The following is a 12,324-nucleotide window of genomic DNA, read 5'->3' as shown; positions in this document are numbered from 1 at the left end:
ATAATACACAGATGAGACTTAAGTTTCATAAATTCTCATTAGATGTTTGAGTTATAACAATAAGCAGATATATAACTTGTGTGATTAAAAAGAGTTTATTATAGTTTAAGTAAATAATTTTAATATCAGATTGAAATTCAAGATTATTCTAATTTCTGCTAGTTTCTGTTTCTAATTACCAATCTGCCCTAACAGATGGATTAGAGTATATGAAGTAACTAAAAGAGTAAAAGAGCACTAAAAAGACAGTATAGGTCCGGCCAATAAACATCTTGCACCTTAGTAAAGGGACTAAAAGTATTTAAACAAACTATAGGTAGTTCCTGTACTCATCCCATGCTATTATTTGTGTGTGTGTGAGGAAGATCAGCCCTGAGCTAACATCCATTGCCAATCTTCCTCTTTTTGCTGAGGAAGATTAGCCCTGAGCTAATATCTGTGCCCATCTTCCTCTATTTTTTTTTTTTTTGTATATGGGATGCCGCCACAGCATGGCTTGATGACCAGTGAGTAGGTCCATGCCAGGGACCCAAACCTGTGAACCCCAGGCTGCCCAAGTGGAGTGTGTGAACATAAACCACTATGCAACCGGGCCAGCCCCCCATGTTATTTTTTACAGCTCATATCTGATATGGGCAGTTCTAGTTAATGGTAAAGTTCTGTGTAGCACAGATTTATCCCTCACATGAAATAATTCTTTGCCAGAAGATGAAGATAATGGGTGCCCTCAATGCCAGGCTCCTCCATCTTATGCTGGGACACCTTCCTGAGACCATTAATAGAAGCCTGAGCAGCTAGTGATGAGCTGCTCTAGTTACTCCCAGTAACCCAACAGCACTATCCTCTGGTAGATCAGTCAATCACAGCTAAGAACTCAAAACCCAGCACACAGTGCTTACCATGTCCACTCTGGGAATAATTCATTTGAGACTCATAGACTTTCTTGTAATTTTCCTGAAAATGTGTTATTTTAGGACGCATTAAGTTCCAGGATTACAGTGGGAAAGGAGGCTGTACTGGTTATGTTCCTAGTTTTGTAATTGGCATAAGAAGTAGAGGAATGGGGTGACTTTATTCCACTATAGCAGACTAATCTAACACAGAAAACATAAGTTACATGTATGCCGTATGGTATAAGATATCAACCAAAGCCTTCTCAGACTCTGTCAGAGGACAAAGATGCTGGGCTATTAAGCTATGCAATTTTGGCTCAAACTAGAATACAATGATCCAACCCTGCAATATCAATTCTGAGAAGATAACAGACTATTCTGTACAATAACAATGGGGTATTGAACAGATTGATGGATCAATCCTTGATTTTACATGTCTGGTTCCCCCAATACCAATACCACATTGGCAGAGGTAAACAAGGTCAGTGGAGGACTTCCACTGTTAGAGATGGGATGTGATCCCTGGTACTCCTAGGGGAGTAAGTTGATGGCCAAATCTATTGATCAGCCACTGAACACACTGTTCTGCGATCCTTGGCTATTCCTGGTCAGAGAGCTACGACAAATCTTTAGAAGACCTCATAACAACCTTGTGAGGTATGTGCTATTATTATCCCAATATTACAGAAAAGGAAACTGAGGCAGGGGGCAATTAAGGTCACAAAACAAATAAGTGATAGAGCCAGGCAATCTGGCTCTAGCTCAGGGGCTCTTAACTATTTCTTATGGGCTGAACTGTGACCCTCAAAATTCATATGTTGAAGCCCTAACTCTCAGTACCTCAGAATGTCACTGTATTTGGAGCTAGGCCCTTTAAAAAGGTAATAAAGTTAAAATGTGGTGATTAGGGTGGGCCCTAATCCAACATGACTGGTGTCCTTATAAGAAGAGATTAGGACACAAACATGCATGGAGGAAAGACTAGATGAAGACAAAGGGAGAAGACAGCCATCTATAAGCCAAGGAGAGAAGCCTCAGAATGAATCCAACTCTGCTGATAACTTGATCTCAGACTTCCAGCCTCCAGACTATGAAGAAATAAATTTCTGTTGTTTAAGCCACCCAGTCTATGGTATTTGTTATGGCAGCCCTAGCAAACTAATACACCACGACACTATCTTTCATGGCAATGAGCGCCAATAGAGGCAGTGCTATTGGCAAGTGTCCAGAGGCAAAGTCCTAAGCAGATGGTTCCAGTGCTAGAATCTTTTGAATTTTCAGTTTATATTTAATGGTAATACATTCACATTGAAAATACTAAAAGTATAAAAGAGCTTGGCTCTATCACTCACTAGCTCCCATATTGCCAGATTACCCAGTTCCCTTCTAGATACAATTAATGTTACCTGATTCTTATGTGTCCTTCTAAAGATATTCTACACATATAAAAACAAATATGTATATATATATATTCATATATTCCCTCCAGTGGCTTACTATAGACACACTTCTATCTTTTACATTTTTTCACAGAGATATCCCAGAAATTGCCTTTATATGGAAAGATTTAATTAAAGACTGCTTGTTCTGAATTGCGATTTGAGTTCTAGATATAATCTTTACTTACATTTTACAAACAGGAGAAAATGGAAATGTCTGAAGTCCTGTACATAATGAATTCACTGAAGAATGTTGGTTTGTTAGGTGTAGATGAGTTAATGGCATTTCCAATTCCACTAGAGTACATAAAAATTTTAAAAATCATAATATTACATGAACATTGAATAAAATTAAATATAATTTAGAATATTTTTGGGGAACTATTGTGTTTGATCATCCTGTTACAACAAAGATTTTTAATAAAAAGAAATTTGGGTTATTTGAAATACAAAAGAAGTTTTAAATTTCCACCTACATAAGGAATTACACATATATCACAGGGTGTCTCAACTATGAGAGTGGTGATTTTTTAAAAATACACTGACAACTAAACTTTATTGAGTTTACCATATGAGATAAATTCCAAGAGCTTTATGTGAAATAATGCTTTTAATTCTGACAACCTATGTTGTTAGTACTTAGGAGATAGTACTATTTTTATCTCCATACTAAATACTGGTGATGTTAAGCAAATAGTATTAATGGAGAGTAATTCCTCACCTTAATAAGTCAGGAGTCTAGGTGGCCTAGCACAGAGTTATACCCTTGTAGGGTGGGCTTGAAAAACTAATCCTCATTTATTCATAAGTACTCAGTGTGTTTCTATCACTTTCATAAATAAAACAGTAAACTTCCAAACACGATTCAAGTGATCCAATTATAAATGTAACTAAATAACAGTATCATCAACATAGTTAAGAAGCAACAGAACTTGGCATTACAATGGAACAAAAGATGATTCTGAGATTCCAAATTTGGTACGATAATGATATTAATAATGATGGGATTGCTTTGGGGGATTAAAAAGTTAAATTTATGTAAGTGTAATAAGGGTCAGCAAGATTGCTAATACTCAGATAAAATATAATATTTTATTTACTGAGCTATAATATTATAAGATTTCTATTTTCTTTTTTTTTGCAGGGAAAGATGTGCCCTGAGCTAACATCTGTTGCCAATCTTCCTCTTTTTTGTTTTCTCCCCAAAGCCCCAGTGCATAGTTGTATATCCCAGTTGTTAGTTCTTCTGTGTGAGCCGCCACCACAGCATGGCAACTGACAGATGGGTGGTGTGGTACTGCGATAGGGAAATGAACCCGGACCGCCGAAGCGTTGAGAGTGCCAAACTTTAACCACTAGATCATCAGGGCTGGCTCAAGATTTCCATTTTTAATATTAATGCTATTTTCTCCATTCCTCTTCTTCAATCTTTATAACTCTCCTCTATATATTATTCAGTTTTGATGCTAGAAGAATAATGAGTTAATGATAGTAACAAATGTAAAGAAACAGATAAGAGAAAAAAACGACAACTTGGATTGCAATAATCAAATTTTAAACATGAAAATTGTCTTATAGTAGACTTTATATGTGAATGTATTGTACTTTTACATCATATATAGGTAACCCCTTATAAACTCGATAATTTATTCAATATTTTTACCTGGTTCACTATGCTCTGGTTCACACCAGCTTTGAACGGCCAAAATCTCTGTGGAGCTGCATTTTATATCCTCAATGTCAATTCCATGCTTGGTAGAAAGATCTGAATAGAAAAGGAAGAAAGTCTACTATCAGCAAAAGTGTTATTATGTAGGTATTTTTGTAATCTTGTTCATTCCTCTGTGGCAATGACTGTTTTACTTAGTACACCATTAGAGCCAAATGAAGGTTAAGAGTGTAACACCACAGTCATTCAGTAAAGTCACTTGTCCTTTCCATTAGCATTCATAGATGTGTGTCCTGCTAACAAGCCCATGGGCCACCCCGCAGTTTTGAGCTCTGCTATATTTTCTTTTTTTCAAGAATTTCCTTTTTTTTTTTTCTTTTTTTCTCCCCAAAGCCCCAGTACATAGCTGTATATCCCAGTTGTAGGTCCTTCTAGTTCTTCTATGTGGGATGCTGCCTCAGCATGGCTTGATGAGTGGTGAGTAGGTCCGCGCCCATGATCCGAACCAGTGAACCCCAGGCTGCTGAAGCGGAATGCGCAAACTTAACTGCTATGCCACCGGGCCGGCCGCTCTGCTATATTTTCAATGTCTAGTATGATATTGATCCACTTACTTGGGTTGCCTTTTCATTCCCTTCCTTTGATTTGTAGGCTGATAAGTAATTCCCTTGATTTAGTCTAGTCTGCAAGAATTCCTTCAAGTCTGTGGTCTGTTGATGGCAAGCATCCCTGTTCTTAACGGATATCCCAAATCCCTCTTCATTCCTCCTTAATATTATAAATCTTTGATATTTTCAACCAGAATTTATGAAAAGGTAGTTAAATATTTGGGCTCAAATTGTCATTAAAAAGAATTCAATAATATTTACTAAGTCTAACTGGGATGAAACATCTAAAATCTCGGTTATGACTCTCCCAGTCATCTGATTCCATGAATTATAATCTTACTCTGAGCTTCTCCATACCTAGCTAAAGTCAGCATAAAAGTTGTTAGTGCTTTGTCATTGTATATAAGAAAACAACTCCAAAAAAAAAAGTATATTCATAGATGTTTTAATTTCATTTGTATATTATCTTGAAATGGTTAGATTAATTTCAGAGACATTTTAAGCTTGCAAGCATATAAAGAGAAAGACAATGAGAAAAGTCTCATCAAAAATAATTCTGAGATTTCACCGTGTAATCTGTGGAACACTTTTTAAAAATTTGGAGGTTCAGAAAAAGTTTAATGAAGAAGAATTTTTACCATAAACATTATTAAGTAGTTTTTATAAGTAAGAGATTTTTAAATTAATTCTCACCTCTTTTGAAAAGTTTTTCATTTTCATCTACATAATTTATTATTTCTGGCATTAAGTTTAATGACTCCTTCAGTTCTGAGAGTGATGGAATACCAACTTCTTGTTTGAAGCTTGTAGATACTAAGAATTCACACTCAGCCAAAATTGATGGCTGAAATAATATACAGGTAAAACAAGTTTTTAGTGAGGTTTTCCAAAGAAATATTTCTGAATTCATAAATAGATATATTTGCTTAATTGGTGTACCAAAATTTTAACCAAACTCACATTCAAAATTTTTAATGCTATGCATACATTAAAAAAGAAGTATAGCAGTTAAAAATATATTATATTAAAAGCAATGTTTTCTCTGAGTAATATCCTTTACGGCCTCTGATTACATTAGTAATGTACAATATCCCTAGATGCAGAAATATCTTCTTTTGGACTAATAACAAATTTTAAAAATTCTAAATTAAAAACAATCCCTGCAGCAGATGAGAGATGGTAAACAGAGAGAAGTGAAAAGGGTAGATGGAATGGAATGGATCTTTACTGTACTCCACGGAATATGTTTTTCCTTCATTCCTACAGAACTAGATTCCTCAACAAGTGAGACTGTATGTGCACAACTCTCAGAGTTAACAGAAGAGGGAGAGGAGGACTGGAGAAAAGGGGCTAATAGGTGAATTAATATTTTTACCATGTGTGTTAAGATTTTTCATTGTAAGGAAACCCTTTAAATGTCTTTAGACCATCATAGATATATATGTGTGTATATATATATATATATATATATATACACACATATTTCCTTTAATGTTTTAAGAAAAGCCCCAAATATAAAACATTTTATGTTGTCTTCAAAAAAAATTTTAAGTAACTTTGTGAATGCATCTCATCTATGTGGGTCTAGATTTTGAGCTCGTTAAACTGAAGAAAGTTGTTCGTAATCTCAACAGCTAGAATTCTTTACATACTTATATCATAATAACAATTTTGTGTGCTATTGGAACTGTATGGTAAAAAAGAGGGGCTGCCTTAAAGAAGTTTGACTTTTAATATGCAAAGATGTTATCTTCCTTATTAACCACTGGCAGCATCTAAAATGCAGTCTCAGACCATCTTTATTCTTACTCCTTCAATGAGATCACCTCTCTTATAGTTTAGGTGCTGTTTTGTGTATAACTCACAAATCAACATTTCTAGCTCCAGTCTCCAATTTTTAAACTAGAATATTGAACACTTAATGTCCTATACCAGGTATATTGATTAAAATCATTGGGAGAGGTTTTAAAATTCCCTACACCTGGGCTATACATCAGACGAAGCAAATCAGAATATATGTCCATATAACGCAGGCTTCAGTATTTTATTAAAATTCCCCAAGTAATTCCAATGCATGGACAAAGTTTAGAACTACTATCTTAGAAGTAAATTGATACACGTTCAACCCATTATAAGTTAACAACAGTAGATGGTCAATGTGTGTTACTAAAATTTATAAAAGTGTGCTTTACTACTTGTATAAAAATATTACTGAAAAGCAACTATTACAGCTTCATTTAAACCTACTGTATCTTCTAGCTTCTCCTGACAAAAGTTCTCTTTATCCATGTAAAAATCTTCTTTCACAAAATCTTTCAAATCTCCTTGAAAAGAGAAACATTCCCTTAACAAAAAATAAAACATTAAATTAGTGTTTACTAATAGCCAGATACATACTAAATGTAGCCAATAAAAATATACAATGATTAAAATTAGAGTTGAAGTAAAGCAATGATAAAATATTATCATTGATAACATCTGGACTTGTGAGCATACAAAGAATATTTTCTCCTCTTAAAAATATTTACAACATTGGGCAATTAAGTACCTGAAAGAATTAGCTTCTGTGAAGATCTGTCCTTTGAAATCTAAAAGGGGATCCTTTACCAAAAATAGTTTTAGCCTACTCAACAGAGTATGCAAAGTTGGTAGCTGACTTTTATAGGCCATCAAATTATTTACAAAAATTATTTCTTCATCATCAATAGACAAATCTGAAAAGAAATAATAAAGGAATAAGAAAAAATCTAAAAGTTACACAAAAGGATCTAGATAGTTACTTTAGTTAGCCATTAGATAAGTTGTGATATTCAAACACAGTTTTACTTCTTTAGTTCTTCATTTTACTGTGCATATAAAGCATGTAGCATAATACTGGTGCATAGGTAGAAGCTCAATAAATTTTAATATTGTTCAGTACACTGAGTAGTAACCAAACATCCTGAAAGAGTTGTAATGGCTCATATTTTTTCAACAAAAAATAGATCAATTAATGGAGGAAAATCTCTTGTGGCCTTAAGCTTCAAAACAGCCAGGGGTAGCCTAAGTAAAACTGTAAAGGAATAAAAGCATTTGACTTTTGCTGACCCTAGTCTTTTCTTCTCTGCATTATTTTACCTCTTAACGTCTCTAATTCACCCCGAGACTCTGACATGTAGAGAATGGAGATGGTCTACAAAGCCTAAAAATGAGACCAACCCTGATTCTAGCACTTTAAAGTTACTCAAACTTGTTTGTTATAAAATTAATTACAGTGAAAGTTATATAGCAAAGTATCTACTTGAGAAGTGTGACATATCTTAGATATTAGGAAACACTACTGCTAACAGTTAATAGCTAGGATAAATTTCTCCTCTCTATTCCCACCTTACCATGTTTGGGTTACTTTAGAATCTTAGCTAACTGTGTCAGTGCTTTAATAGTTTCTGAGCCAAAGGAGGGAACATAAAACCTGCCCCCATTCTTCAATAAGCTCTTGAGTGGAAAGAGAAAAAGGAAAACGTAAGCTCAGATGAAGAACTACTCAGAAAGCCATGCTCCCCAAAGCAAAAGCCATCTTGAAGGGGAAGCAACAGTCTCCTGTTCTGGGCAGTGGCCTTTCAGTTAAGTAATTTTAGAAACAGCATGAGAGAGGGATAGCATGGAGAGATGTCTCCCATGACCAACTACATTATTGGTATGCACTGGCTTAATAAATATGTGGTGTAAAGCAGGCAGCCCGGGACCATCCCTTTGCCTGGTGCTAACTTGAAACACCAAAAGAGAACTTGTTATATAAACTAGCCTCCTAAGAGATTGCTTATCCAAACCTGTTAAGTTTCTGACAATCTTGTGGCCAATTCTCATAACACACTAAGGAAAGCTAGCCAATCAGTTCTACGTCTAAGCAGGGCTCATCTGAGACTAAAGATGGTTCATTCATACATCCATTCTGTAAGTATCAATGAACTCACATTAATAGTAAAAACACAAACACCATTCGTTTATATCCCCATCTCCACCTTCCACTTCCAAACACAGACCCTCTAGCCATCTTCCCTTACTACAGGCTCATCCTGGTATTTTTGGGAGTCCATAGGGACATCTCATATCAGTTATGAGGTCTTGTTTCCACCCTTTCCTGATGTAGCCACTTGAGGGCAGCATCACACCACAACCAATGTTCTTTATCGCTACACGTAGGTTGTTTTACCAAGAGTGCTACTTCCTCATATTCTTATGGCTATACAGCATTCCTTGGCGTTCTTACTTCATTACCGCTATGATAGGTACCAACACAGATGTGAGGAGACTATTTTCCTCTATTGTAGAGGAGTGCTAAATGGTCACAAGGAAACAAAATTTTGGCTAGTTAACTATGAGAAGAAGCAGAAAAGAGGTCTACTGATAGGAAAGAAGATAGGTTTAATCTTTGCAGAAGATGCTTTTGTCTACCTAGAGAACCCAAGATAACTAAATGAAAACAAATAAAGGAGTTCACAAAGGTGTCTGATTAAAAAATTATAAAATCAATGGTTTCAAATATATATAAAAACCTAATCAAAAATTAATGGGAAAACTCATTCATAATGGCAACAAATATACAAATATCGAGGAATAAACATAACAAAAATGTGTAGAAAGTATATGGAGGAAACCATAAAACTTTAATGAGGATCATTAAAAAAAAAACTTAGGGGCCAGCCTGGTGGCATAGCTGTCAAGTTTGGGCGCTCTGCTTCAGCAGCCCGGGGTTCACAGGTTTGGATCCCGGGTGTGGACCAACGCACCACTTGTCATGCTGTGGCGGCGTCCCACATAAAGCAGAGGAGGACGGGCACGGATGTTAGCCCAGGGCCAATCTTCCTCAGCAAAAAGAGGAGGATTGGCAATGGTTGTTAGCTCAGGGCTAATCTTCCTCACCAAAAAAAAAAAAAAAACTGGAAGAAAAGGTGAGATAAAACATTTTCTTGGCTAAGGAAAGATTATTCCATAAATGATATTGGGACAACTGCCAAAACATTTGGGAAAAGTATTTTTTTTTGCTGAGGAAGATTCTCCCTAAACTAATATCTGCTGCCAATCTTCCTCTTTTTTTTTTTTTTTGCTTGAGGAAGATTAGCCCTGAGCTAACATCTGTGCCAGTCTTCCTCTATTTTGCATGTGGGTCACCGCCATAGCATGGCTGACAGTGGTGTAGGTCCATGCCCAGGATCTGAACCCACGAACCTGGGCCATCCAAGTGGAGCGCACAGAACTTTAACCACTAGGCCACGGGGCCAGCCCCTGGAAAAAGTATTTTTTATTCTTACTTTTAAACATATACCAATATCTTAAAGAAAATATGAATAATTATTTATCTAATTCAAGGAAGAATTTTCTAAATATAAAAGCAATGAAAGAAACCATAAAGTAAAACATTGGCAGGATTGGTTAGGTTCAAATTAAATATATCTAGGATTATTGATATTTTTGATATATAAACTGTAAGAATAGAAAAATAGACAAAAGAGAGAATCATTTCACAAAATAAAAATATGCAAATGGTCACTAAATGCCAGTGATTTTCAAAATGCAAGTAAAAATATAAATTTTTGCATATCACATTAGATAAATATCTTACTGCAACATCAGTAGTAACATATCCACTGATGATAAGGCTGGCATGAACTGTGTATTCTCATACCATGCTAGTGGATATATAGCTAAAAAATACATCAAATAATTCCATTTCCAGGAATTCACTCCAAGGAAATAACTGGAAATGGAAATATACATTTATGTACATATTTGAAACTAAAAACATTAGTACTCTCAAATTGGGAAATGTATGATACATAAATAAGATTAAAAACTGCAGTCATGGGCCGGCCCTGTGGCTTAGCAGTTAAGTGCACGCGCTCTGCTGCTGGCGGCCCGGGTTCGGATCCTGGGCGTGCACCGACGCACCGCTTCTCCGGCCATGCTGAGGCCGCGTCCCACATACAGCAACTGGAAGGATGTGCAGCTATGACATAAAACTATCTACTGGGGCTTTGGGGGAAAAATAAATAAATAGATAAAATTAAAAAAAAAAACTGCAGTCATTAGAAGCCATGCTTTTGAAGAAAACTTAAGTATATGGTGAAATGTTCCCAAGATAATGTTAACATTTAAAAATGATATAATGCATATACAGTATGATCACAAGAGTAAAACAATTCACGTTTAGTTTATAGGATTATAAGTTTTTAGTAAAGGGACATTCTATGTATTTAAGATATAGATATCTTAATAGTTATATAAAAACGTCAATAAAATTTAATCTTTATTCATGATCACCAGCTCTTAGCAAACTCAGAACAGAAGGAAGCTTCTTCAACCCAATAAAGTAAATTCTTCTAACATTTCACCATTGAGAACAATGTAAACATTGAAAATGATGTAAACATTAACATGATATTTACATCACTTTTACGGCAAATGTTAAAATATTTCCTTCACTGTCAGGAACAACACAAGGATGGCAACTATCACTGCTTCTATTGCACAATGTACTGGAGGTCCTAGTCAGCACAGTAAGACAAAAAAACTTAGTTGTTATAAGGGAAGAAACAAATGGCCAACGAAATCACTATCTCGAAGAGATACCTGTACTCCCACGTTCACTGCAGCATTACTCACAATAGCCAAGGTATGGGAACAACCTAAGAGTCTGCCGACAGAAAACTGGATAAAGAAAATGTGGTGTGTATATATATATATATATACACACACAAGGGAATATTGTTCAGCCTTAAAAAAGAAAGAAATAGTGCCATTTGCAATATGCATGAACATGGAGGGCATTATGCTAAGTGAAATAAGCCAGACAGAGAACAACAAATACTGCATGGTATTACTTATATGGGGAATTAAAAAAAATAAATAAAAAGGTGAACTCATGGAAACAGAGAGTAGAATGGTGGTTGCCAGGGGCTGGGCTGAGGTGTGGGGGAAATAGGGAGAGGTTGGTTAAAGGGTACAAACTTCCAGTTATAAGATGAATAAGGTCCAAGGAGCTAATGGATAACATGGTGACTATAGTTGATAATATTGTAGTATATAATTGGAATTTGCTAAGAGAATGGAACTTAATTAAGTGTTCTCACCAAAAAAAAGGTAAATATGCGAGGTGATGGATGTGTTAATTAACTCATGGTGTGAATCCTTTCACAGTGTATATGTATATCAAATCATCACATTGTACACTTTAAATATATTACAATTTTATTTGTCAATTATACTTCAATAAACCTGAAAAAAAACATGTGGGCGGTTGATGAAGCCCAGGGATTGCTGCTTTTTATTATAAACCTTGAATAACTACTTGACTCTCTAAACTATGTTCACGTACAATTTTATTATTTTTTAAATTAAAAATAAAGCTACATTTGCATTTGCTTATATATTCCCAGGATGTCTGAAAGGATATTCATAAAAATGGTGACATTTACTGACAAATAATATATGAATGTTGTAGAAAAATTAGTACATATCAACAAACAATAAAAGAAAATTACCCACTGTTTTTATGTCTTAAAGAAATATATGCTTTGAAATTAACTTACAATTTACTAATTAACTATATTTCTTAAAAGACAAAGCAAATTTACAGTATCAACTGAATTTCAAAGTATAATACATTCCTCTTGATTTAGACAGTGAGATCAAAGTATCTATAAACCTGGTAGCAATCAATATAGCTGCAAAGAAAA

The 12,324-nt window shown here is 35.1% G+C and overlaps 1 protein-coding gene across 1 annotated transcript in view; it reads right to left on the bottom strand.

Annotated features, from left to right (window-relative positions):
* The window catches only part of SHOC1 (shortage in chiasmata 1), a 77,794-nt gene that overhangs the window by 49,974 nt on the left and 15,496 nt on the right, over positions 1 to 12,324 (bottom strand). Inside the window, exons 5-9 of the mRNA XM_004423329.3 lie at positions 7,158 to 7,323; positions 6,839 to 6,953; positions 5,303 to 5,453; positions 3,996 to 4,097; positions 2,521 to 2,629 (exon numbers count right to left, since the gene is read on the bottom strand). Coding sequence (XP_004423386.2) covers positions 2,521 to 2,629; positions 3,996 to 4,097; positions 5,303 to 5,453; positions 6,839 to 6,953; positions 7,158 to 7,323 — 643 coding nt within the window. The remainder of the gene's footprint in view (positions 1 to 2,520; positions 2,630 to 3,995; positions 4,098 to 5,302; positions 5,454 to 6,838; positions 6,954 to 7,157; positions 7,324 to 12,324) is intronic.

Source organism: Ceratotherium simum, chromosome 29, assembly GCF_057802395.1.
Source record: "Ceratotherium simum simum isolate JZ-2026a chromosome 29, ASM5780239v1, whole genome shotgun sequence".
Taxonomy (NCBI): Eukaryota; Metazoa; Chordata; class Mammalia; order Perissodactyla; family Rhinocerotidae; genus Ceratotherium; species Ceratotherium simum.
This window is presented reverse-complemented; position numbering and strand designations above follow the sequence as displayed.